The sequence below is a fragment of the Budorcas taxicolor genome, chromosome 16, assembly GCF_023091745.1.
Source record: "Budorcas taxicolor isolate Tak-1 chromosome 16, Takin1.1, whole genome shotgun sequence".
Taxonomy (NCBI): Eukaryota; Metazoa; Chordata; class Mammalia; order Artiodactyla; family Bovidae; genus Budorcas; species Budorcas taxicolor.
This window is the reverse complement of record NC_068925.1, coordinates 45,281,658-45,308,188: the sequence shown is the minus strand read 5'-3', so window position 1 is coordinate 45,308,188 and position 26,531 is coordinate 45,281,658. Positions and strand designations below refer to the sequence as shown.

Below are 26,531 nucleotides of genomic sequence, written 5' to 3'. Positions count from 1 at the left end.
AGCTAGGGGTCACTTCCCTCATGCCCACAGTAAGCTGGCTTCCTGTTTTTCATGACGGTGAGAACATTTTGAAACTCTAGTAGGACAGCCACTCTCAGGGCAAGCCTTCTGAGAGGGTGTGATTCCAGGTCTCTGGGAAGAAGGCCCCACCCAAACCATCCCTCTTAGGAATCTGGCCCCAATTTCTTTTCTACCATCAGAGAGACACTCTTAAAGCCTAAGACTTTTGCTTGTCAGGCATCTCCAGTCAGAACAAAAATATCCCAGGAAAATAAGAGTTCCTGTGAATTATTAACACAGTAAGTCACTTTATCACACTATGGAAGGAATCCAAAATTTCACAAACATTCCTTGAGGTCTGAGTGCTGAAGGGAGGAGAGACAGACAAACTGGAGGTGCCCTGTCTCTGTGGGAGTTCACAGCTGCCTTTCTTGCTGCTGGCTGTGTGGCCTTGGGCCAGCTCCTACACTTCTCTGTTCCTTCATCTGTAAAATGGAGATGATGATACTGCCATCCTCACAGGATGGATGTGGGGAATAAATGAGTTCATACATGTGAAACGCTCAGACCCACAGCTGACTTGTGGTACACACTACAAGCGTTACACATTACATCAGAGGTTTGCTATCAATATTAATTATTAACGATGCAAATCAGAGGGAAGTTACTTGCTCAATGACACTCAACTAGTTGGTGGTGGCGGCATGCCACAAAAACACTCTGCTTTCATCTTCCAAAGCATTCTGGCATTTTATTTTTATAATCCATTTTATTTTGTCTTTCAAGCCCAAGAATCTCTTTTTCCCCGTGGGAAGTCTTGAGGCACACCAAATTTGTGTCTTTTCTCTTTACAGGTGAGGAACCCAAAGGCCAGTCAGGTTGTGGTCACATGCACAGCCACCAGGGAGAAAGAGAGCTGGGCCCTTCCCACCAGCCCAGCAGCGCCTGCACCCCCACCCACGGTGGCAGCCCAGACTCTGTGGCCTCACTCACTGCCCCCCCACTTCTCCTCAGCTCCTAAATGCCCCCTCAGCTTTGCTTTGTGACTTGCAGGTTCTTTTTCACAGCCACCACCGGCATAGTTCTGTTTTGATGTCCCCCAGCACGTATTTACCAAAGGACTAGGTCTGCCCTCAGGAGCCTGGAAGGGGAGCAGCATGCATCCCCCGGGATGGACCTGGAGGAGGCCTCCTTCCTGGGGGGGATCGCAGGAGCAGGTGACTATGATCAGCCCTTATGTTTTTGTATGTAACCGTTTAATCACTTCCTTTCAAAATGCATCGTTCATTTTCAGGGACCACCACGTGGGGCATTTCTGTTATTTTGCAGCCGCACCTGGGGACACAGTTGGGTGGCGCAGTACTCTCTGAAGAGATGGCACAGAAAGGACCAGGGCTTCCCCTGATCCCCTAATCCCCAAGTTCTTGTTATCTCACAGTCTCTTCTCCGTAAAATAGAGGAGATAACATTTGACCTAACATGGTCTTGTTACCATGAGGTCCACAAGACAATCCCTGTGGAGTGACACACTGATTTCTAAAGCAGGAAATCTCATGGGCGAGGGTGAGACTGGCATCTGGTGAGTAGACACCAGAGATGATGCTAAACAACCTACAACACCCAGGTCAGCCACCACAAACCCCCTCCCCGGCCCCACAGCAAAGAACCACCTAGCTCCGAACGTCAGTAGCGCCCTGCTTTAAAGGATGATCAAAACATAATAACATGGGGACTTCCCTGGTGGGACAGTGGGTGGGAAACTGCCTATCAATGCAGAGGACACGGATTTGATCCCTGATCCGGGAAGATCCCCCATGCCGAGGAGCAACTAAGCCTATGTGATGCAACTACTGAGCCCACGCACCACAATTCCTGAAGCCTGCGTGCCTAGAACCCGTGCTTCACAAGAGAAGCCACTTCAAGGAGAAGCCTGTGCACCTCAACGAAGAGTAGCCCCTGCTCACTGCAACTAGAGAGGGCCTGTGTGCAGCAACAAAGACCCAGTACAGCCAAAAATAAAGTAATTTAAAGAATAATATGTATGGGGGATCTACTCAGTGCCAGGTAATTTACATGCATTATCTCATTGAGTTGTTCCAGCAGCCCTCTGTGAGTGGCAAGGCTATCATTCCCATTTTATAGATGAGAAAACAGAGGCACAAAGTAGTTAAATAACTTGCCCAAGTTCCCACAGCTAGAATAGGCTGGAGCAGAAATGAATCTCAGGCATTTCTACCTTCCAAACCCGCTTTAATCTATTAACTCCAGAACATGTGTCCAACTTGCCCATGGCAAGGGTCTCATTATTTATGAATAAACAGTAATTTGCACAGATATGTATCTACTCCCATCAATATAAGCAGATGCTGTTGCAATGAATAAAACACAAACTTCTTAAAAGTGTCAGTAATTTTATGTTACCTTTCTGTCCCTATGCATTTTCTTCAATCAAAAGATAATCAAAAGTACAGAAAGAGACAATCAAAAATAACAATAGCAATTATACAGCAGCACACTTCAAGAGAAGTCCAGAAAAATCTTTTGTCTCTAAAGAAAAGGTAGGAAATCTCTGCTACCAAGCTGAGTTACATTCAAATCCTGCAACATCCTTTCTATCTTCTTTGCATACTGGCTTAGCTGATTTACCTGCTGAAAAGGTTAATAAAAATGTCCAGAAGACAAAATCAAATCAAAAAAATCTCTCAGGGGCCATGGGTAAGGATAATGTTGCTGATTTCAGAAGCCCTTCACCTAAACTTCTTAAGGAAGTTGTGCTAAATTAATCCTTTTGAGTCCCATCAATTCTGCTCTAACTACTTTGAAAAGCTGTTCCAGAAGAATGCTTCCCAAAGAACCTTTAAACCTAAAAGTCTCTAAATCTCTCCTCTCTCTAGTCCCTGTAAAGTCCAGCTGTTGGGTGAACTCTGAGGGGGAGGTCCCCCAGTGCACACGGCTTTGAAGAGCATCCCCCAGCAATGCTGAACAGGTCCTGTGATGGGGCTGCTCCTCACTGCCTCCCTGATAGCACACTTACCCCTTCCCTCTTGACTGGATCTTGCGGCTCCATCTTTGCCCTGGAAGTGCAGAGTTCTGCTTGTTTCCTTTCAGCCAAAATACCAAATGCACTGAATGGCGAGAGAAGACATACTGGATGTACTTTGGCCGAGCCAGGTAACAGCCAATAGCATTTTTATGGGCAGTCTAAGGCAGAATAACCCTTTCGGGAACCCAGACGTTTGCCTTGTTTTCACTTCTTCTTTTGAAAGGAGCTGTCTGGGGTCTAGCTCAGCAAGTGGGCACCCCCCAGGGACTGTAGGCACCATGCCTTCCTGATTGGGACAGTCTGCGGTATTTTCTTACTGCGAAAGTCAGACTCATGATGAGTGACTGGAAGGGTTATTTCTGTCACAAACACATGGGAAGCAACAGGTGCCACTGACCCTACAATACTCCAGGTAACACAGGGGCAAGAGATGGGGTCATTAGTGGCTTCTCAGAAGAGATCCCTGCCAGAAATCCTGCAGCCAAGTCTCTCTGCTGGAGACTCGGCTTTTGCCCAAATTACCATGCAACACTTTCTCGGAAAGTTTCTTATTTTTCTTTTTAAGGAACTCAGGGTGGCCAAGGGATGCGATTTTCTGTGTAATCGCCACTATTGCAAAAGCAGTAAATATTTCAAATCCCTTTATCTGCAGGGCAGGGAAAGTGAGTCACAGCTGCTCGTCTGGGTCCTCACTCATGGCCAGGCCATTGTTGGCCTCCTGCGCTCAGCATGTGTTCAGCCATCATGGGGGCACACCAGGTTAAGCAGCCAAAATCCAGAGCAAAGCCTCATAACGTTTTCACCCTTACAGGGCATATTCCCTGTTTTATTTGCTGTGGCACAAACCCCACAGTTAATATAGGCACATGACCTGGTTTACCTTCAAGTAACAGTTAACTGGGGGCCCACTGTGTGTCAGGCACTGTTCTTGGCATCAGTGGCAAGCTGGGGAATTGTGCTCACGTCCCTCTGTGTGGGAGGCTGCAGAGGAAAGTGACCATGTGTGTGTATGTGGTCCCTGCTTCCCCATTAACATCTGCGTGGGGTGTACTGGGGGGAAGTGGGGAGGTGGGCATTGACCATTTTCTCTCTCTAACCTCACTTTTTGTGTTTTCCCTTCTGGGTCACAGCCCTAATACAATGATTTCCAACTCAGGTTTGGCAAGACCAGAGGTTTCCAATTATTTCAAAAGAGTTTTGAAAAATTCTCCCAAGAAAATGCACTTTAGTTGGGGGCAGATGGGGAGGGGAGAGTGAAGAAAGGGGACAGGTTGGGGAAAACAAAAGCAGTGTCAGAAGTTTGCCATCATGGGTCATTGCCAGCCCCAGAGGAAATCAAGAGAACCACTTCTTGGCCCAAAGCTTCCACTTGGCCCCCTGCGGGCCTGGCGGGGAGCTGACAACTGAGAGAGGGGACACAGACCTCTCCTCTTCCTGCGGCCCTGACCTCCCACCTGGAGTTGGGGTGGCGGCGGAGACAGCGGTACAGGCCCCGGATGGGGTGGGGTTGGGGGGCCTGTTCTGTAGGCCTCAGGCAGGCACCACCGCGGCGGCGTCACCAACGCCTCAGCGGCGGGAGCTCAGCTCACCAAGGCCTCAACGCCTCTCACCAAGGCCTCAACGCCTCTCACCAAGGCCTCAACACCTCTCACCAAGGCCTCAACGCCTCTCACCAAGGCCTCAACGCCTCTCACCAAGGCCTCAACGCCTCTCACCAACGCCTCAACGCCTCTCACCAACGCCTCAACGCCAACGTCTCAACGCCTCAACGGGCGGCGTCACCAACGCCTCAGCGGCGGGAGCTCAGCTCACCAAGGCCTCAACGCCTCTCACCAAGGCCTCAACGCCTCTCACCAAGGCCTCAACGCCTCTCACCAACGCCTCAACGCCTCTCACCAAGGCCTCAACGCCTCTCACCAACGCCTCAACGCCAACGTCTCAACGCCTCAACGGGCGGCGTCACCAACGCCTCAGCGGCGGGAGCCCAGCTCACCAAGGCCTCAACACCTCCCACCAGTGCCTCAACGCCTCTCACCACGGCCTCAGCGGCGGGAGCCCAGCGCGAGCCGGGAGAACGGAGAACGCGCTGGGTGGGGTGGGGGTGCCGCGGGTGCGCTGGGCGCAGAACGCGGTCCCCTCCTTACCCTTGCCCAGGGATTCCCCCACCCCTGTCTGGAGCCTCTTCAGCCCAGGACCCTCGAGGGCATCTGGGGACCCCGGAGGGCCTGGAACAGGATTGTCCCCGCTCAGGTCGTCTGTGTCTGTCCCCTGGCAGGTCCTTCCCGCCCCCCGCCCCGCCCCGGGCCCAGCAGCCTGGGATCCTCAGGACCCTTTAGGCCCGTGGGAGGAGGGCGGTCCTTTGGGCGTCCACGGATAATGGGGAATCAGAACGCGGACTGGCCCCCTGGTCCGAGGCGGGGACTGTCCCTGCTGTGTGGCCTGAGATGGCCCTCTGCAAGTGTCGGTGGTTTACTGAACTTTCCATGTTTATTACCCTCGAGAGCTGAAAACCGGGATTGGGAGAAGGAGACGGAGGCGTGGGGTGGGGGTTGGGGGGAAGGTGGAGGGGTGGTGTCGGGGAGCTGGGAGGAGGGGAGTGTCCTCTTTACATCACTGGCCCTTGCTCTCCCGCCCTGCTCTCCTCTCCTTATGAACTAGGAAGGGAAACTACGGATTGAAATCCGATTTTGTCTTGGGGTTTAAAATGACAATAATAAACAACACTGACTAACCCAAGGACATTTTGCCTAATAGCGCATAGCAGACCAAGGCGTGTCCTGGGAACACGTACTAATGTTTCCAAGAAACTGACCTGTGCTTGAAACTACCTCTGATGAAGAAGCCTTCATTTTTAAAGCAAAAAGGAGATAACTAAAAGAACCTATCGTATAGCACAGGAAGCTTGCAGCACTCTGTAACGACCTATATGGGAAAAGAATCTAAAAAAGATGGATATATGTATATGTATAAGTGATTCACTTTGCTTTTCAGCAGAAACTAAGACAACATTGTAAATCAACCACACTCCAATAAACATTAATTTTAAAAAATAAATAAAGTAAAAGGGAAAAGTGGCCAGACTCAAGCCCTGCCAGGTCTTTCCCGATTTTCTCTTCTCCACCTTCCATACAGTTTGATTCATTACAGGGAAATTATATTAGGATTTTATCCAGAAAAGGACCTCAAAACTAATTTTGGGGTCCTTTTCTCTAGATTAGGTACTCTCTAATCTCTCACAATGGAGAAAGTATTTGCTAAGAATACTTGTTTGCCAAGAATTCTGACAAGAGAATTTGGGTCCCAGATCTCATTCCCACATCATTATTAACACATATTATTATTAAGCATCATTAATATAAAGTGTAAATATATCATGTGGCTAAGAATCTAGCGGGGAAGGCAGAATTTAGTCTGGTAAAACACTTGATGAATTTGTGACTATAAAAGAGCTCTCAAGAAGGGTTGGGGAGCTGGTCAGGGAAGTCTTCCCTAAAAAAGTGAGCTTGAGCTGAAATGGAAAGAAAGATGAATAGACCAGTGCTGAAGCTGAAGCACCAACATTTTGGCCACCTGATGTGAAGAGCTGTCATGTTGGAAAAGACCCTGATGCTGGGAAAGATTGAGGGGAGGAAAAGAAGGGGTGACAGAGGATGAGATGGTTGGATGGCATCACTGACTCAATGGATGTGAATTTGAGCAGGCTCTGGGAAATAATGGAGGACAGGAAAGCCTGGTGTGCTGCAGTCCATGAGGTCCCAAAGAGTCGGACACAACTTAGCAGCTGAACAACAGCAAACCAAAGGGGGATGAGATGGCGATGGGGTGGTGGAGAGATCCTTCCAGATAAGGAACAGTAAATGCCAAGGCCCTGTGGTAGAAGAGAAATGGCAAGGTCAGTATAGCTGAAGAGCATCAGACAGAAAGAGTGAATGAAGAAGGAGGCTGGGGAAGTGGGTAGGGCCAGACTTATAGCCCGGCTGACAGAGCTTGGGTTTTGTTCTAGGAGAAGACAAAAGGCATGAGAGGATGGAGGGTGATCAGAGCTGTGTTTTTAAAAGCTCACTGTGGCCGCCTAGAAGAGAAGTGATGCGGAGACAAGAGACCAGTGGATTTGGGGAAGAGAAGAGAGATTCATTCTTTGCTGTTGAACAGGCAAAAGATGGGCTTTCCCGGGTGGCACCAGTGATCAAGAATCCACCTGCCAATGCAGGAGACACAAGAGACTCAGTTTCAATCCCTGGGTCAGGTAGATCCCCTGGAGGAGGAAATGGCAACCCACTCTGGTATTCTTGCCTGGAGAATTCCATGGACAGAGAAGTCTGGCAGGCTACAGTCCATAGGTCTGCAAAGAGTCAGACATGACTGAAGTGACTGAGCACAGACACAGGCAGAGATGCCAGTTGCTTGAACTGTAGGGTGGCAGAGATTAGAGAAATACATGCATTTGAGAGAGATTTAGGATGGAAATTGACAAAACTTGATGACTGACACCAAAGGGAATTAAGAGGATCTTTGTATTACTGTTGTAATACAAACAAAAAATAAAAATGGTCTTTCTGAAAATGAAGCTTTTCAGAAATTAAAAAGAAAAAGTTTATATGGGAAAATGTAACCAAGATGTGAGATGTTGAACTAGCATCACGCAGCAGGGTGGCAAATCCCTGGGCTGTTCTTGAAACTGAACAGGACCCTGTGCAGCTCCTGGGCACAAAAGCCTTTCTGTGTACCCCATTTCTTGTTTGTAGGGAACAGACTCCAACCTCCATGACCTTCCCTGCGTCCCAAAGGGTAGAACTGAGCTGTTGCTAATCTGGGAAGGGAGGGAAAGTAGAGACAAGAGAAACAGCCAACAAATAACAATACAGCCTTGGGGTAGGGTCCTGGTTCTGCCTCAAGGGATACACATAATGATATCTTTAAACTCTTTGTAGAACCCAAACTCCACAACAAATGGAAGATGTCAGCATTCTTCATTCCAGAGAAGCTCTCTAGATTAAAGGAACCACAGAAACCCATCAGATTACCAGAGACTAGTTTAAAGGAGTTTAGGCACACACTCTAATTTTATCAGCAATCCCCTCCTTGAACTATTGCTGTAAAGCTCATCATCCAGTGCTCTGGGGCTGGGACACAGTTTGTGAAGGGCAAGAGTCCTCTCTGTCCCTCTTTGCCTGGCAAAGCAATAAAGCTATTGTTTTCTACTTCACTCAGAACTCTGTCTCTGAGATTCAGCGCTAGTGCAGAGGCTGAGTTTTAGGCATCATTCTGAGATCAGACGACGATACCAGGGCTGCAGAACAGTGCTGATGTCATCTCTACTAGGAATGTTCTGGAGTATTTAAAGTTTTGTTGTGGGCCTTTATTGCAGAGACTGCTGTAGGTTCCCTAGTGAAAAGTGAACACTCAATCGTGTCCGACTCTTTGCGAGCTGTGGACTGTAGCCTGCCAGGCTCCTCTGTCGGTGGGATTCTTCAGGCAAGAATATTTGAGGAGGTTGCAAGACCTTCCTCCAAGGGATCTTCCCAATCCAGAAACTGAGCCTGTGTCTCTTAGGTTTCCTGCATTGGCAAGTGGATTCTTTACCACTAGGGCCACCTGGGAAGCCTATATATATATGTGTGTGTATGTGTCAGCCGCTCAGTCGTGACTGACTCTGCAACCCTGTGGACTGTAGCCCACCAGGCTCCTCTGTCCAAGGGATACTCCAGGCAAGAGTACGGTAGTGGGTTGCCACATATCTAAGCCTATAAATATATATATACACCTGTGTGTATATATATATATATGCCTATGTATACATATATATATATAAGCTTATGTATATATATGTGTGTGTATAAACCAATGGGTTTTTGCTTTCAAGATGGCAAAGTAGAAGGACATGCGCTCATTTTCTCCTGTTGAGAACTCCAAAATTACAACTCGCTAATGAACAATCATCAACAGGAGAATATTGGATTCCACCAAAAAAAGATACCCATGTCCAAGGTCAAAGAAGAACCCAAGCAAGACAGTTCAGTTCAGTTCAGTCGCTCAGTCGTGTCTGACTCTTTGTGACCCCATGAATCGCAGCATGCCAGGCCTCCCTGTCCATCACCAACTCCCGGAGTTCACTCAGATTCACATCCATCGAGTCTGTGATGCCATCCAGCCATCTCATCCTTGGTCGTCCCTTTCTCCCCCTGCCCCCAATCCCTCCCAGCATCAGAGTCTTTTCCAATGAGTCAACTCTTCACATGACTTTGCCAAAGTACTAGAGCTTCAGCTTTAGCATCATTCCTTCCAAAGAAATCCCAGGGCTGATCTCCTTCAGAATGGACTGGTTGGATCTCCTTGCAGTCCAAGGGACTCTCAAGAATCTTCTCCAACACCACAGTTCAAAAGCATCAATTCTTCAGCGCTCAGCCTTCTTCACAGTACAATTCTCACATCGATACATGACCACAGGAAAAACCATAGCCTTGACTAGATGGACCTTAGTCGGCAAAGTAATCTCTCTGCTTTTGAATATGCTATCTAGGTTGGTCATAACTTTTCTTCCAAGGAGTAAGTGTCCTTTAATTTCATGGCTGCAGTCACCATCTGCAGTGATTTTGGAGCCCCCAAAAATAAAGTCTGACACTGTTTTTACTGTTTCCCCATCTATTACCCATGAAGTGATGGGACCAGATGCCATGATCTTCGCTTTCTTAATGTTCAGCTTTAAGCCAACTTTTTCGCTCTCCTCTTTCACTTGCATCAAGAGGCTTTTTAGCTCCTCTTCACTTTCTGCCATAAGGGCGGTGTCATCTGCATATCTGAGGTTATTGATATTTCTCCCGGCAATCTTGATGCCAGCTTGTGTTTCTTCCAGTCCAGCGTTTCTCATGATGTACCCTGCACATAAGTTAAATAAGCAGGGTGACAATATACAGCCTTGACGGACTCCTTTTCCTATTTGGAACCAGTCTGTTGTTCCATGTCCAGTTCTAACTGTTGCTTCCTGACCTGCATACAGATTTCTCAAGAGGCAGGTTAGGTGGTCTGGTATTCCCATCGCTTTCAGAATTTTCCACAGTTTATTGTGATCCACACAGTCAAAGGCTTTGGCATAGTCATTAAAGCAGAAATAGATGTTTTTCTGGAACTCTCTTGCTTTTTCCATGATCCAGCAGATGTTGGCAATTTGACCTCTGGTTCCTCTGCCTTTTCTAAAACCAGCTTGAACATCAGGGAGTTCACGGTTCACATATTGCTAAAGCCTGGCTTGGAGAATTTTGAGCATTACTTTCCTAGCATGTGAGATGAGTGCAGCTGGGCGGTAGTTTGAGCATTCTTTGGCATTGCCTTTCTTTGGGATTAGAATGAAAACTGACCTTTTCCAGTCCTGTGGCCACTGCTGAGTTTTCCAAATTTGCTGGCATATTGAGTACAGCACTTTCACAGCGTCATCTCTCAGAATTTGAAACAGCTCAACTGGAATTCCATCACCTCCGCTAGCTTTGTTCGTAGTGATGCTTCCTAAGGCCCACCTGACTTCACTTGACAAGATGTCTGGCTCTATAGTGATCACATCATCATGATTATCTAGGTCGTGAAGATCTTTTTTGTACAGTTCTTCTGTGTATTCTTGCCACCTCTTAATATCTCCTGCTTCTGTTAGGTCCAGACCATTTCTGTCCTTTATCGAGCCCATCTTTGCATGAAATGTTCCCTTGGTATCTCTAATTTTCTTGAAGAGATCTCTAGTCTTTCCCATTCTGTTCTTTTCCTCTATTTCTTTGCATTGATTGCTGAAGAAGGCTTTCTTATCTCTTCTTGCTATTCTTTGGAACTCTGCATTCAGATGCTTATATCGTTCCTTTTCTCCTTTGTTTTTCGCTTCTCTTCTTTTCACAGCTATTTGTAAGGCCTCCCCAGACAGCCATTTTGCTTTTTTGCATTTCTTTTCCATGGGGAGGGTCTTAATCCCTGTCTCCTGTACAATGTCACGAACCTCATTCATTAGTTCATCAGGCACTCTATCTATCAGATCTAGGCTCTTAAATCTATTTCTCACTTCCACTGTATAATCATAAGGGATTTGATTTAGGTCATACCTGAATGGTCTAGCAGTCTTCCCTACATTCTTCAATTTGAGTCTGAATTTGGCAATAAGGAGTTCATGATCTGAGCCACCTCCTGGTCTTGTTTTTGTTGACTGTATAGAGCTTCTCCATCTTTGGCTGCAAAGAATATAATCAATCTGATTTCGGTGTTGACCATCTGGTGATGTCCATGTGTAGAGTCTTCTCTTGCGTTGTTGGAAGAGGGTGTTTGCTATGACCAGTGCGTTTTCTTGGCAAAACTCTATTAGTCTTTGCCCTGCTTCATTCCACATTCCAAGGCCAAATTTGCCTGTTACTCCAGGTGTTTCTTGACTTCCTACTTTTGCATTCCAGTCCCCTATAATGAAAAGGACATCTTTTTTGGGTGTTAGTTCTAAAACGTCTTGTAGGTCTTCATAAAACCGTTCAACTTCAGTTTCTTCAGCGTTACTGCTTGGGGCATAGACTAGGATTACTGTGATATTGAATGGTTTGCCTTGGAAACGAGCAGAGATCATTCTGTCGTTTTAGAGATTGCATCCAAGTACTGCATTTTGGACTCTTTTGTTGACCATGATGGCTACTCCATTTCTTCTGAGGGATTCCTGCCCGCAGTAGTAGATATAATGGTCATCTGAGTTAAATTCACCCATTCCAGTCCATTTTAGTTAGCTGATTCCTAGAATGTCGACGTTCACCCTTGCCATCTCTTGTTTGACCACTTCCAATTTGCCTTGATTCATGGACCTGACATTCCTAGTTCCTATGCAATATTGCTCTTTACAGCATCGACAGTAGGAGGGGTGAAATCACATTTAGAATCAAATTCCATACCCCCCAGAGACACTCTGAAAGTGACAGTTGCTCAGTCGTGTCTGACTCTTTGCAACCACATGGTCTATATGGTCCATGGAATTCTCAAGGCCAGAATACTGGAGTGGGTAGCCTTTCCCTTCTCCAGGGGATCTTCCCAACTCTGGGATTGAACCCAGGTCTCCCACGACTTTCCTGGTGGCTCAGACAGTAAAGCGTCTGTCTACAATGCAGGAGACCTGGGTTCGAGCCCTGGGTAGGGAAGATCCCCTGGAGCAGGAAATGGCAATCCACTCCAGTACTATTGCCTGGAAAATCCCATGGACAGAGGAGCCTGGCAGGCTGCAGTCTATGGGTTCGCAAAGAGTCGGACACGACTGAGCGACTTCACTTCACTTCACTCCCACGTTGCAGGCAGATTCATTCCCAGCTGAGCCATCAGGGAAGCCCAAGAATACTGGAGTGGGTAACCTATCCCTTCTCCAGTGGATCTTCCCAACCCAGGAATCGTAACAATGTCTCCTGCATTGCAGGCGGGTTCTTTAGCAACTGAGCTATGAGGGAAGCTCAAATGCTAGCAGGGCTCAAACAAAATCTTCTGCGCACCAGGATCCAGAGACCCCACCAAGACTGAGCCAGACCTGCCTTTGAGTGAGTGTCTCCTGGGAGGTATGGGTCAGCAGTGGCCTGCCACAGGGGCAGGGGCTCTGGGTGCAGCAGTCGTCGGTGTGGCATGCGTCCTCTTGGAGGAGGCCGCCATTAACCCCACCAGAGAGCCGCTGAGCAGACGAACTTACACAGGACTAGGGAAACAGACTCCTGTGTCTCGTGCACACTAGGACCCAGGAGAAAGGAGCAGCGACCCCACCGAAGACCAACCCAGACTTGCCTGTGAGTGTCCAGGGGTCTTCAGTGAAGCCGTGGGTCAGCGGTGGCCTGCTGCAGGGTCGGGCACCGAGTGCAGCAGAGTGTGGGGAGGACCTTGTGACGGAGGTCACCGTTATCTTCATCATCTCCACCATAGTTGGGTCTCAGGTTAAACAACAGGGACGGAACACAGCCCCACCCACCAACAGAAAGTTGAATTAAAGATTTACTGAGCACAGCCTCGCCCATCAGAACAAGACCCAGTTTCCCCCACAGTCAAGTCTCTCCTGTCAGGAAGCTTCCATAAGCCTCTTTTCCTTATCTGTCAGAGGGCAGAGAGAATGTAAACCACAATAAGAGAAAACTAATCAAACTGATCACATGGACCACAGCCTTGTTTAACTCACTGAAACTATGAGCCATGCCTTGTATGCCCACACAAGACTGATGGGTCATTGGAGAGTTCTGACAAAACTTGGCCCACTGGAGAAGGGAATGGCAAACCAATTTAATATTCTTGCCTTGAGAACCCCATGAACAGTATGAAAAGGCAAAAGATATGCACTGAAAAATGAACTTCCCAGGTCGGTAGGTGCCCAACATGTTACTGGAGAAGAGTGGAGAAATAATTCCAGAAAGAATGAAGAAACAGAGCCAAAGCATAAACAACTCCCAGCTGTGTATGTGACTGGTGATGGAAATGCAGTCCAATGGCATAAAGAACAATATTGCATCAGTTCAGTTCAGTCGCTCAGTCGTGTCCGACTCTTTGCGACCCCATGAATCGCAGCACACCAGGCCTCCTTGTCCATCACCAACTCCCTGAGTTCACTCAAAGTCATGTCCATCGAGTCAGTGATGCCATCCAGCCATCTCATCCTCTGTCGTCCCCTTTTCCTCCTGCCCCCAATCCCTCCCAGCATCAGAGTCTTTTCCAATGAGTCTTCTCCTTTTCGAATGAGGTGGCCAAAGTACTGGAGTTTCAGCTTTAGCATCACTCCTTCCATAGAACACCCAGGGCTGATCTCCTTTAGAACATTGCATAGGAACCTGGAATGTTATGTTCATGAATCAAGGCAAATTGGAAGTGGGAAAACAGGAGATGGCAAGAGTGAACATCGACATTTTAGGAATCAGTGAACTAAAATGGACTGGAAAGGGCGAATTTGATTCACATGACCATTATATCTGAATTATAATTATTCATTATATCTGAATATACTGTGGGCAAGAATCCCTTAGAAGAAATGGAGTAGTCCTCATAGTCAACAAAAGAGTCTGAAGTCCAGTACTTGGGTGCAATCTCAAAAACGACAGAATGATCTCTGTTTTTTCCAAGGCAAACCACTCAATATCACAGTAATCCAAGTCTATGCCCCAACTAGTAACGCTGAAGAAGCTGAAGTTGAACAGTGCTATGCAGACCTACAAGACCTTCTAGAACTAACACCCAAAAAGATGTCCTTTTCATTATAAGGGGACTGGAATGCAAAAGTAGGAAGTCAAGAGACACCTGGAGTAACAGGCAAGTTTGGCCTTGGAATACAGAATGCAGCAGGGCAAAGGCTAACAGAGTTTTGGAAAGAGACGCATTGGTCATAGCAAACATTCTCTTCCAACAACACAAGAGACTAATCTGCACATGGACATCACCAGTTAGTCAATACCAAAATCAGATTGAGTATATTCTTTGCAACTGAAGATGGAGAAGCTCTATACAGTCAGCAAAAATAAGACTGGGAGCGGACTGTGGCTCAGATCATGAACACCTTATTGCAAAATTCAGACTTAAATTGAAGAAACTAGGGAAAACTACTAGACCATTCAGGTATGACCTAAATCAAATCCCTCACGATTATACAGTGGAAGTGACAAATATATTCAAAGGATTAGATCTGATAGAGTACCTGAAGAACTATGGACAGAGGTTTGTGACATTGTACAGGAAGCAATGATCAAGACCATCCCCAAGAAAAAGAAATGCAAAAAGGCAAAATGGCTGTCTGTGGAGGAGAAAGAAGAGAAGCTAAAGGCAAAGGAGAAAAGGAGATATACCCATGTGAATGCAGAGTTCCAAAGAATAGCAAGGAGAGATAAGAAAGCCTTCCTCAGAGATCAATGCAAAGAAATAGAGGAAAACAGTAGAATGGGAAAGACTAGAGATCTCTTCAAGAAAATTAGAGATACCAAGGGAACATTTCATGCAAAGATGGGCACAAGAAAGGACAGAAATGGTATGGACCTAACAGCAGCAGAAGATATTAAGAAGAGGTGGCAAGAATACACAGAAGAACTATAGAAAAAATATCTTCATGACCCAGATAACCACGATGGTGTGATCACTGATCTAAAGCCAGACATCCTGAAGTCAAGTGGGCCTTAGGAAGCATCACGACGTACAAAGCTAGTGGAGGTGATGGAATTCCAGTTGAGCTATTTCAAACCCTAAAAGATGATGCTGTGAAAGTGCTGCACTCAATATGCCAGCAAATTTGAAAATTCAGCAGTGGCCACAGGACTGGAAAAGGTCAGTGTTCATTCCAATCCCAAAGAAAGGCAATGCCAAAGAATGTTCAAACTACCATACAACTGCACTCATCTCACACACTAGCAAAGTAATGCTCAAAATTCTCCAAGCCAGCCTTCAACAGTACATGAACTGTGAACGTCCAGATGTTCATGCTGGATTTAGAACAGGCAGAGAAACCAGAGATCAAATTGCCAACATCCATTGGATCATAGAAAAAGAAAACATAAGAGATTTCCAGAAAAACATCTACTTCTTCATCAATGACTACACCAAAGCCTTTGACTGTGTGGATCACAACAAACTGGAAAATTCTTCAGAGATGGGAATACCAGACCACCTTACCTGCCTCTTGAGAAATCTGTATGCAGGTCAAGAAGCAACAGTTAGAACTGGACATGGTTCCAAACAACAGACTGGTTCCAAACTGGGAAAGAAGTACGTAAGGCTGTATATTGTCACCCTGGTTATTTAACTTATAGGCAGAGTACATCATGCAAAATGGATGTGCTGGCTGGATGAAGGCTGGATGAGGCACAGGCTGGAATCAAGATTGCTGGGAGAAATATCAGTAACTTCAGATATGCAGATGACACTACCCTTATGGCAGAAAGTGAAGGGGAACTAAAAAGACTCTTGCTGAAAGTGAAAGAGGAGAGTGAAAAAGCTGGTTTAAAACTCAACATTCAAAAAATGAAAATCATGGCATCTGGTCCCATCACTTCATAGCAAATAGATGAGGAAACAATGGAAACAGTGAGAGACTTTATTTTGGGGGGCTCCAAAATCCCTGAAGATAGTGACTGCAGGCATGAAACTAAAAGATGCTTACTCCTTGGAAGAAAAGCTATGACCAACCTAGACAGCATATTAAAAAGCAGAGACATTACTTTGCCTGCAAAGGTCCATATAGTCAAAGCTATGGTTTTTCCAGTAGTCATGTATGGATGTGAGTTGGACTATAAGGAAAGCTGAGTGCCAAAGAATTGATGCTTTTGAACTGTGGTTTTGGAGAAGACTGTTGAGAGTCCCTGGGACTTCAAGGAGATCAAACCAGTCAATCCTAAAGGAAAGCAGTCCTAAACATTCATTGGAAGAACTGATGCTGAAGCTGAAACTCCAATACTTTGGCCACCTGATATGAAGAACTGACTCATTGGAAAAGACCCTAATGCTGGGAAAGATGGAAGGCAGGAGGAGAAGGGGATGACAGAGGATGAGATGGTTGCATGGCATCACCGATTTGATGGACATGAGTTTGAGCAAGCTCCGGGAGTTGGTGATGGACAGGGAAGCCTGGCATGCTGGAGTCCATGAGGTTGCAGAGTCGGACACCACTGAGTGACTGAACTGAACTGATATATTGGTTTGTTTGCTTTAATTGATTACAGTCAAAATCAGATGTTTGACTTTTTGCCTGAGCTGTGCAGCTTGTGGAATTTTCTTTCTCCAACTAGGGGGTTGGACACAGGTCCCAGATAGTGAAAGCATCGAGTCCTAGCCACTGGACCACCATGGATTTTCAATCAGATTTTAAATTGCGATGAAACAGCTCTCTACTAGAAGCAAACCACCTAAGGACCCTCATTTTAAAGGAGCAAGCAAGCACCCTGTGGCCTGCTGGGTACAAACAACAGTAAAGATTTATTCAGGCCGTTGTCTTTTAGACTGCATTTGCTTTTGTTTGTGTTCAGAGGTTAAAACTGCTGGCAGTCCGCCTCAACCCTGTTTTCCTCTTAAGCTCTGTACTTTATTTGTATGCTATGTTATAGAATGGGGGTTTCCTTAGGAACATGTATATCGCATTAGAGTACCTGCACATGTCTCGGAGGACACAAAGCGAGGCTGCTACCAAGGTGTGTGTGCACTGTTTGATTGGGAGGAGGGGCAGGAAGGCAGGAAGCAGCTCTGGGTCATCCCCATTCCAGGCCTAGATAAGGAAGGAGTAATTAACAGGTCCCGGCTTGCACCCAGCCCTCCACACAGGCAGCACTACTGGTGCAGGGGTCTGAGAGGTTGACACAAGACTTCCCAAGCCTGGTGCGCAGTGGGGTCAACTACACCTTGCCCAGGCCTGCTGGGTTCTGGCCATTGGAAACCAGCTCTGCAACGTGGCTGGAAGGAGGAGGGAGAGAACATGCCAGATCCAAGCTTTCTCGCTCCGCAGGTCAGACTCTGCCGTCATTGAATCAGGCCCATGATACATTGAATCAGGCCCAAGATTTTATCAGATGCCTCCAAGGCAGAAAGGCTGCCAATCATGCTGACACACCTGGTGAGTAAGCTTCAGAGACATTACAAGGTTCCTAAGTTTTCTTTCCAAGAACAGAATTTGACCTCACCTATTAAGGTGCCCATGCAGTAAAGGGCGTGACCCTCGGGAATCACGGAGAAGATGGGTGAAAGACAGGGGATCACGAGGCTTCTCAGGGACATGAGTGGCTTCTGTTGGTTACACGTTACCCTGGGTAGACAACTCTTTTTTTTCCACATCGTGTTAAAAATAAAAACAAACAGCAAACATATAATAAAATTGACCATTTTTAGGCATACGGTTCAGTTGCTGCTGCTGCTGCTGCTAAGTTGCTTCAGTTGTGTCGGACTCTGTGCGACCCCATAGACACCAGCGCACAAGCCGACCCCGCCCCTGGGATTCTCCAGGCAAGAACACTGGAGTGGGTAGTGCTAAGTATATTCACTGTTGTACAACCAACTTCCAGCACTTTCTCATCTTGCAAACTAAAGCTCTATATCCAACAAACACTAATATTCCCCAGCTCTGGCAACCTCCATTCTACTTTTTGTTTCTGTGAACCTGACTGCTTTAGCTGTTCCATATAAGTGGAATCTTGGAGGATTTGTCTTTTTGACTGTCTTATTTCACTTAGCATAATGTCTTCAAGGTTCATCTGCGTATGGGCAAGGATGCAGAGAAATTGGAACCGTTGTAGGCTGCCCGTGGGAATGTAAAATGGGGCAACTGCTGTTGGAAAACAGTTTGGTGGTTTCTTAAGAAGTTAAAAATAGAATTACCTTATGACTCAGCAATTCTACTCCTAAATATATTCTAATTCTAAAAGAATTTTAAAAAAAACTGGCATTCAAGCAGAGATATGAATATGCATATTCATAATAACGCTATTTACTATAACCAGAAGGTGGAAACAGCCCACACTTCCACCAATGGATGAATGAATAAACAGATTGTGATATATACACACAATGGATCATGCAGCTATAAAAAGAAATGAAGTACTGACACAAGCTACATTAGCTCGAAAGCATTATGATAGGTGAAAGAAGCCAGGCACAAAAATGTCACATGTTGTAGGATTCTACTCACACTGGAAATTCAGAAAAGGTAAATCCATAGAGACAGAGAGCAGATGGGTGGTTGCCAGGGGCTGGGGGGAGAGAAGAAGGGGGAATGACTGTTTAATAGATGTGAGTTTTCCTTTGAGGGTGATGAAAATGCTTTGGAACTAGATAGAGTGGTGATTATACAATATTGTGAAGGTACTAAACGCAACTAAATTGTACACTTTAAAAAGGTTAATTTTATGTGAATTTCTCCTTAAAAAAACAAAACAAAACAAGGGAATAGGGCTTCCCTGGTGGTTCAGTGGTAAAGAATCCACTTGCCAGTGCAGGAGACAAGGGTTCTCTCCCTGATCCGAGAAGATCCCACATGCTTCGGGGCAAATGAGCCCACGTGCCACAGCTACTGAGCCTGTGCTCTAGAGCCCAGGAGCCACAACTGCTGAAGCCCAGACACCCTGCAGCCCATGCCCCACAACAAGAGAAGCCACCGCAATGAGGATCCTGCATGTCACAACTAGAGAGTAACCCCTGCTCACCACAGCTAGAGAAAAGCCCTCCAGACGACAGAGACCCAGCAAGCAAAAGTGAGTAAATATACAAAATTTTAAAAAATAAAATGAAAAGCAAAGGAATAAATGCTGAAATTCTCTAGAATGGTATGCCACCGCCCATCTCTGACTCTGTAGTTTTCACCTCATATTAATAGTGTTACAGGATAATTTTCAGGGACTTCCCGGGCAGTACAGTGGTTAAGATTCTGCACTTTCACTGCAGGGGGCAAGGATTTGATCCCGGGGTGGGGAACAAAGATCCTGCATGCTGTGCAGCCAAAAAAAAAAGGAAACTTTTGAAAAAAAGTGAAAATTCTGACTTTTTTCCTTCCAGTTTTATTGAGATGTAGTTGACATACAGACAGCACTGCTTACGGTGTACAGCATAACGATCTGACTTACATACATCATGAAACAATTATCACAATAAGTTTAGTGAACATCCATCATCTCATACAGATGCAAAATGAAAGAAAAAAAAATGTTCCTTATGATAAGAATGCTTAGGATTTACTCAATTCTCAATCTTCATGTGTAACATACAGTGTTGTTAATTTTATTTACCTTGCTGTATTTTATACCCCTAGCACTTATTTCTTTTGAAACTGGAAGTTTGTACCTTTTGGTCACTTTCATCCAATTCCTCTTTTCCAGCCTCTGGCAGCCACTCATCTAATCTCTTTCCCCATGAGTTTGTTTTTGAAGTGTAATTGAACTACAGCATTGTGTTTGTTCCTGGTGCATAACCCAGTGACTCTCTATTTCTATACTTTTCAAAATGATCTAGTTACAGTATGTCACCCTACAAAGACATTACATAGTTATGGACTCTGCTCTCCACATTGCACCTTCCATGCCTGTGATTCATTCATTTTTTTACCTCTTACTGTCCCTCACCTGTTCCTCTCTTCCTCTCACCTTTTACCCCCTCGGGCGACTGCCTGTTTGTTCTCTGTATCTATGACTCTGATTCTCTTTTCTTATGTTTCTTCATTTGTTTCATCTTCTAGATTCCACGTGTAAGTGAAAGCATAACAGGATTTGTCTTTCTCTGTCTGACTTGTTTCACTTAGGATTAAGTCAAATTTAATTTCACGGTATTATCGTCTAGTTCTATCGGCAAGATTCCATTCTCTCTTATGGCTAAGAAGTATTCCAGTGTGTGTGCGTGTGTGTGTCTGTGTGTACCACTTCTTCTTTTTGGCCATGCTGTACGGCTTGGAGGATCTTAGCTTCCTGGTCAAGAATTGAACCCAAGCCCTTGGCGGTGAAAGTGCGGAGTCTTAGCCACTGCAACACCAGTGAATTCCTACCACTTCTTCATCTATTCCTTAATCAGTGGACACTTGGGGTGCTTCCGTATATTGGCTGTTGTAAATAATGCGGCAGTGAACATGTTGTTGTTGTTTAGCTACTAAGTTGTGTCTGACTTTTGTGACCCCGTGTTCTGTAGCCTGCCAGGCTCCTCTCTGTCCATGGGATTTCCCAAGGCAAGAATACTGGAGTGGGTGGCCATTTCCATCTCCAGGGGATCTTCCTGGACCAGAGATTGAACACCCATCTCTTGTATTGGCAGGCAGATTCCTTACCACCAAGCCATCAGGAAATCCCACAGTGAACACAGGGATTCATATATCTTTTCAAATTAGTGTTTTCATTTTTGTTGGATAAATACCCAGGAGTAGAATTGCTGGATTATACAGTAGTGCTGTTTTTAATTTTTCAAGGCACTTCCATAGTGTTTTCCATAATGTTGCAGTGAAAAGGAAAAAGAGGAATGAGTTTTTTTCTTTCCCATCCCTGAGAACAAAGAAGATAAAGAGAACAGTGAGCAGGCCTGAACATTCCTAGTTTTTTTTACTTTAACTGCTCCAAGCTCTGCATGTCTGTAACTGAGTTTGCTTTTTCTGCCCCCGACTCTGTAGGAGCTACATTTCACAGCTATTATCTCCTCCCTTTGTAGTTCTTTTCTACATACCATAAAGAAGGCTCCAGAGCCACCAAACTGCCAGACTTAATTACTGGGTTACTGACAGCCCAAGACTGCTTTTTAAACAATGGAAGAGGAAGGAGACAAGATCTTAAAACCTTTGTTCCTCATCACCGACCCCTGACTGTGAGCCCTCATCTTGTATAAGCCCCTAGACTCCTCATGGTGGGGGGCACAGTTCCTGAGGCATGGGTGCACTGGGTTCCCCTCTCTGCCAACTGAGAATGAAAGTCACCTTTTTATTTCCCCCACACTCTGTATTATTTTTATTCAGCTCGATTGGCAGAGAAAGCCAAGATTTCAGCCAGCAACAATTGTTGTACCAATTTACATTCCCACCAACAGAGCAAGGGTTCCCTTCTCCCTGCATCCACATCAACACTTCTTTGTTGTCTTTTTGCTAATAGCTGCTCAGAGAGGTATAAGGTGATATCTCATGGTGGCTTTGGCTTGAATTTCCTTGATGATTAGCAACCTTGAGTATCTTCTCATGTGTCTGTTGGTCATCTGTATGTCTTGGAAATACAATGTCTATTCAGATCCTCTGCCTATTTGAAAATTTGGTATTGGAATTTTTTTTTTTTTTTTTTGGATGTTGAACTGTGTGAGTTCCAGCATCAGGCACCTACAACTTGCAGAACTGTAAGCTCAAAGGTAGGACAGGGGTAGAGCCTTGTGCCAACAGGAAGTACACTGTGAGCAACGCACGACTTTACACTGAAGCACATGCTTTTTCCTACAGTTGTTTGAAATCAATCTTGGTGGGAGCATCACAGACAACAGTGTGAAGTGAAGACATATCCTGCCATATCACTAAACAAGAAATGTCACAGCCATCAGCGATTTCTGGCCTCCAAACGTGAATGAGGGCCCCATGGATGCTGCCACCCCCCACGGTGATTGCTGAGGAGCTGGGGGAATGCAAGAAGCAGCCATCTGCCACATCCTCACTCCTTAAGGTGACCAAGGAAATAGGATTTGGCCCCAGATAGCTGAGGTGCATATGAAAGGAACGAATTCAGTGAGCCCAGAGGCTTGCAGCTTCCCATACCAAGAATGCCAAACTCCTTAACTTAACACCTGATCTTCCATGTTCAGATTGGCTGCTGCCTTTGCTACAAACAGCCTGACTCCCCCTCCTGCGTCCTTGGAGCAGTTTTCTCAGAGCTACTGAGATGCTGTCTCCCAGGCTCAGAGCCCTAAACATTTTCACCAAATAAAATAACTCTCTACTTTCAGGTTGTGAGTGTAGTTTTTAGTCGACATCAGCAAAGTCTCTAAATCAGTGCCACGCTCGCCTCCAGTTGGTCTGTGACTGGGTAGTTTAGGGCATCCCGCAGAATCTGGTGCCACATGGTGTCCCAGGACCAGATAACAGGTTTTTACATTTCCAACTGTTGCAGCGAAAAGGGAAAAAGAGGAATGAGTTTTTTTCTTTCCCAATTCTGAGAACAAAGAAGGTCAAGACAATGGTAAGCAGGCCTGAACATTCCTAGTTTTTTCACTTTAACTGCTCCTAACTCTGCATGTCTGTAACGAAGTTTGCTTTTCTGCTCCCTAACTCGGCAGGAGTTACATTTCACACCTATTATCCTTTGACTGTATGCTAAATACACCCTGTATCTGGTGTTTACCCTTAAAACACCCTTCCCCTGGTAGTTACACATCAGAAAGAAGGCCGCAGAGCTACCAAACTGCCAGACTCAGTCACTGGGTCACTGGCGCCAGCCCACGACTGTCTTGGAAACAATGCCAGAGAAAGCCATCAAGATCCTAACACCTTTGTTCCTCATCACTGACTCCTGACTGCAAGCCCTCATCTTATATAAACCTCTAGACTCCTCAAGCAGGGGGCACAGTTTTTGAGGCATGAACCTGTGTTCCCCTCTCCGCTGGCTGAGAATTAAAGCCTTTCTATTTCCTCCAGACTCTGTCTCCGTATTTTTCATTCGGCTTCAGGGGGCAGAGAAAGCCAAGATTTTGTCCAGCAACACAACTAGGATCTTGAGGAGCATGTTATGGAAGCCAGCAGCCCAGTGGGTGCTGCCTAGCCACTTAAGTCCCCCTGGAAGCCAAACTCTGCAAGCATCTGACCACGCTCTTGAAGACCCTGCAACCAGAGTTCCTCTAGGTCTCCCAGTTCTGTGGACTGGCAGCAGCCATCTCACCTGGGAGCTTGTGAGAAGTTCCCAGACCTGCTCAAATCAGAACCTGCATTTTAACCAGAAGCCCAGGTGGTCCTGGCTCTCAGGAAAGTCAGAAGCACCCCTCCGTGCTTTGCCTGAAAGCGACTCTCCCCAGACACCCAGCCCCGAGTTCTCCCAGCTCTGTGCCCGGCCAGGGCAGGCTTACCCCCAGGGCTGACACAGTATCCCCAGTGCTCTCGTCGTCACTCATGTCTCTCATCTCAGCGATGGTTGGTTCACTTCGGATGGCACCTGCTCTCCGACTCTCCACGATGCTTTCAGCCTGCTTTTCCTGCCGGGGTGGTGGGGCTGAAGACAAGGACAAGACAAAGGCTGGCTGCTGGTATTTAAGGAGCTCTCCCGGGTGCAACAGGTCCAGGCAAATCCAGGGATTTGCTGTGTTCCAGGGAGAAGAAAAGCTGCAGAAGGATTAGAAGAAGGGAAAGTCTGCTCTCATCTCCGTCATAATGGTCATGAGAAATTCCCCAAACACTTGTTAAACAGGGACTGCTCAGCAGGAGTGAGTGTGAGATTGTTGCATCTGGAGCTGGGCCTGGGGCACTGGAAGGAGGGGAGGATCCAGCTGTGGGGGTGGGGCAGGAAGTAGTAGGATCTTCTGTGGCACTTAGGTACTCAGGGAACACAGACAAGCTAACTGATCACAGTGATGGGAGGGAGGGGGCTTGCAGAGCATTCCTTGGGCTCAGTGATTGTACTAAGCACTGGGTCTCGCGTTAATTTCGTGATTCTCTCCTTTTTTGATGAAATTGAGATACAGAGAGGTCATGATTGTTTGCCTAGAGTCACAGGATTAGGAATGGCAGAGTCTTGTTTGACACAGTTTCTCTCCTTTCGGTGCTTCATTGTTCACACCTGTCTCTCTCCTGACCCCTTTCCTTGCACCAAGGCTTGCCTGCCAAGATGTGGCTGGGTGAAGACATGACTGGCCTCATCAGTATTGCTTTACTATGCCCAGGAGACTGGCCCAGAAAGATATAAGTTGCAGGAGTCAACTGGGAAAGAAAAAAAAAAGCTCAACATAAGAGCTGTAAGTTGAATTTTACTCAGTCATCATACTGAGGACTATAGCCTGGGAGGCAGTCTCTCAGCTAGCTCTGAGAAACTACCAGAGTTTAGAGTAGGAGGAGAATGTATATGAAAATTTTTGACTGGGAAATACATGTAGTCAAGCCTTGCTGTTGTTGTTTAGTTGCTAAATCATGCCTGACTCTTTTGCAACCCCTTGAACTGTAGCCTGCCAGGCTCCTCTGTCGATGGGATTCCCCAGGCAAGAATACTTGAGTGGGTGGCTATTTCCTTCTCCAGGGGATCTTCCCAACCCAGGGACTGAACCCGCATCTCCCATACTGGCAGGAAAATTCTTTTACCACTGAGCCACCAGGGAAGCCTACATCTTGGTAAAAGACGACTGCCAATCCCAAGAACCAGATATCTCTGGTTAATGATTTTAGTACTTTGTTCTACATGGGAAGTGCAGAAAATCTGGGGTCATCAAAATTCTTCCCTAGATATGCATCTTAACTGTCTAGAGGCCCATGTACCCAGAACACAGGGTGCTTCATCCTGAATTCCTTTCAGGGTGTGCTGTTGTAGAACTGGAAGAGTGGGCAACATTTTTTCATTTCCACAAGTAACATCTAGTTCCCTCCAAGAACTTTCAATAAATGCTGAACATTCTTTAACAGAAAGCATCATGACAGTTTATACCCGGAACTCTGAGAATTCCTTACCTTCAGAGCCTTACCTCTCTATACCCTCTAATCCCAAACTGTGATATCATAATCCTTGCCCAATCCCAAGCACATTAAAAGACCCACTTCAAATCACACTTCAAATATGTGCAACTTCCAGAGGTTAAGACTCTGCCTTTCAATGCAGGGGTGGTGGGTTTGATTCCTGGTTAGGGAACTAAGGTCTCAAATGCCCCTGTGTGCAGCCAGAATTTTTAAAAAGTGCCACTGGTTGTCCAGTGGTTAGGGTTCCATGCTTCCAGGTCAGGGGGCATAGGTTTGATTCCTGGTGAGGGAACTAAGATCTCATAAGCTGGGCCGTGCAGCCAAAAAATAAAAATGTCACTAAATATCCCACTAAATGTCCCTCCCACTCTGTGAAGTGAACATTTCTCATTTATGTCCAACCCTTGGTGACCCCACAGACTATACAGTCCATGGAGTTCTCCAGGCCATAATACTTGAGTGGGTAGCCGTTCCCTTCTCCAGGGGATCTTCCCAACCCAGGGATCGAGCCCAAGTCTCCCACATTGCAGGTGGATTCTTTACAAGCTGAGACCTATAGCTAAGGCCCTGTTGAGAATACTTTTTCTTATCCTGCCAGCAATGCATGGCGTTGTCTTATCAATAGGCAGGGCTGGCTCCATGGCAGACCTGCAACCCATGCAGTCACTAGGGACTCTGATGAGAAGGGCAACCTCATTTGGCCCTACTGTAATAAGATCTTAGTAAACACTAGCTATTAAATCCTATCAATGTCTTGACACCATAACACCAGGAAAACTTTTTCTTTATGGAACCTGGATTCTGTTCTAATAAGTGATTCTCAGTTTGAGAGTTGTTTTTTTGTTTTTTTTTGAGGGGGAGACCCACATGCTTCATTCAGAAAGTCATTCATCTCTTCTCCCCAAACTTCTAACTTTTTAGATGTGAAAGGTTTAGGCCGCATGTACACGCTGGGCTGATGCCAGGGTCTCACTCTGTGCCCAGAACCCCACTGGTTTTGGGGGAACAGGCCCAACAGAGTGGTCCATGGAACTTCTAGTCTCTATGGACACCATGGCATCTCGGAGGTCTGCTTAGAAGGCTATGGAGCAGAGGGAGGTGCTCTTCAGGGTGTCTGCTGCTTGAGGGCAAGAATACTTGCCAGAAGTAGGGGGTCAAGTAGGAAGGGAAAAACAGGGCTTTCCAGGGAGAGGGAATAGCATTAGGATATCATGATTTATAATCAGAAATCTGTATTTCATCTTCATCTGTTCCTGGAGATGCTAAGATACTTGGAATTTCCTCAGCATTGAGGGTGTCTTTGTTATGTCAATGAGATGACTTTTGAAAGAGCACTGTGTAAACAAAGAATGGGGCTGGTTGCCAAGGGAACCAGCCCCCTGATTAGGGGGTTGGAACTTTCAGGCCCAC

General features: G+C 46.1%; 1 protein-coding gene across 1 annotated transcript in view; it reads right to left on the bottom strand.

The window, feature by feature from the left end:
* The window catches only part of LOC128061883 (solute carrier family 2, facilitated glucose transporter member 5), a 47,147-nt gene extending 23,542 nt beyond the window's left edge, over positions 1-23,605 (bottom strand). Inside the window, exon 1 of the mRNA XM_052654282.1 lies at positions 23,531-23,605. Coding sequence (XP_052510242.1) covers positions 23,531-23,584 — 54 coding nt within the window. The 5' untranslated portion in view covers positions 23,585-23,605. The remainder of the gene's footprint in view (positions 1-23,530) is intronic.
* Positions 23,606-26,531: the final 2,926 nt, after the last annotated feature.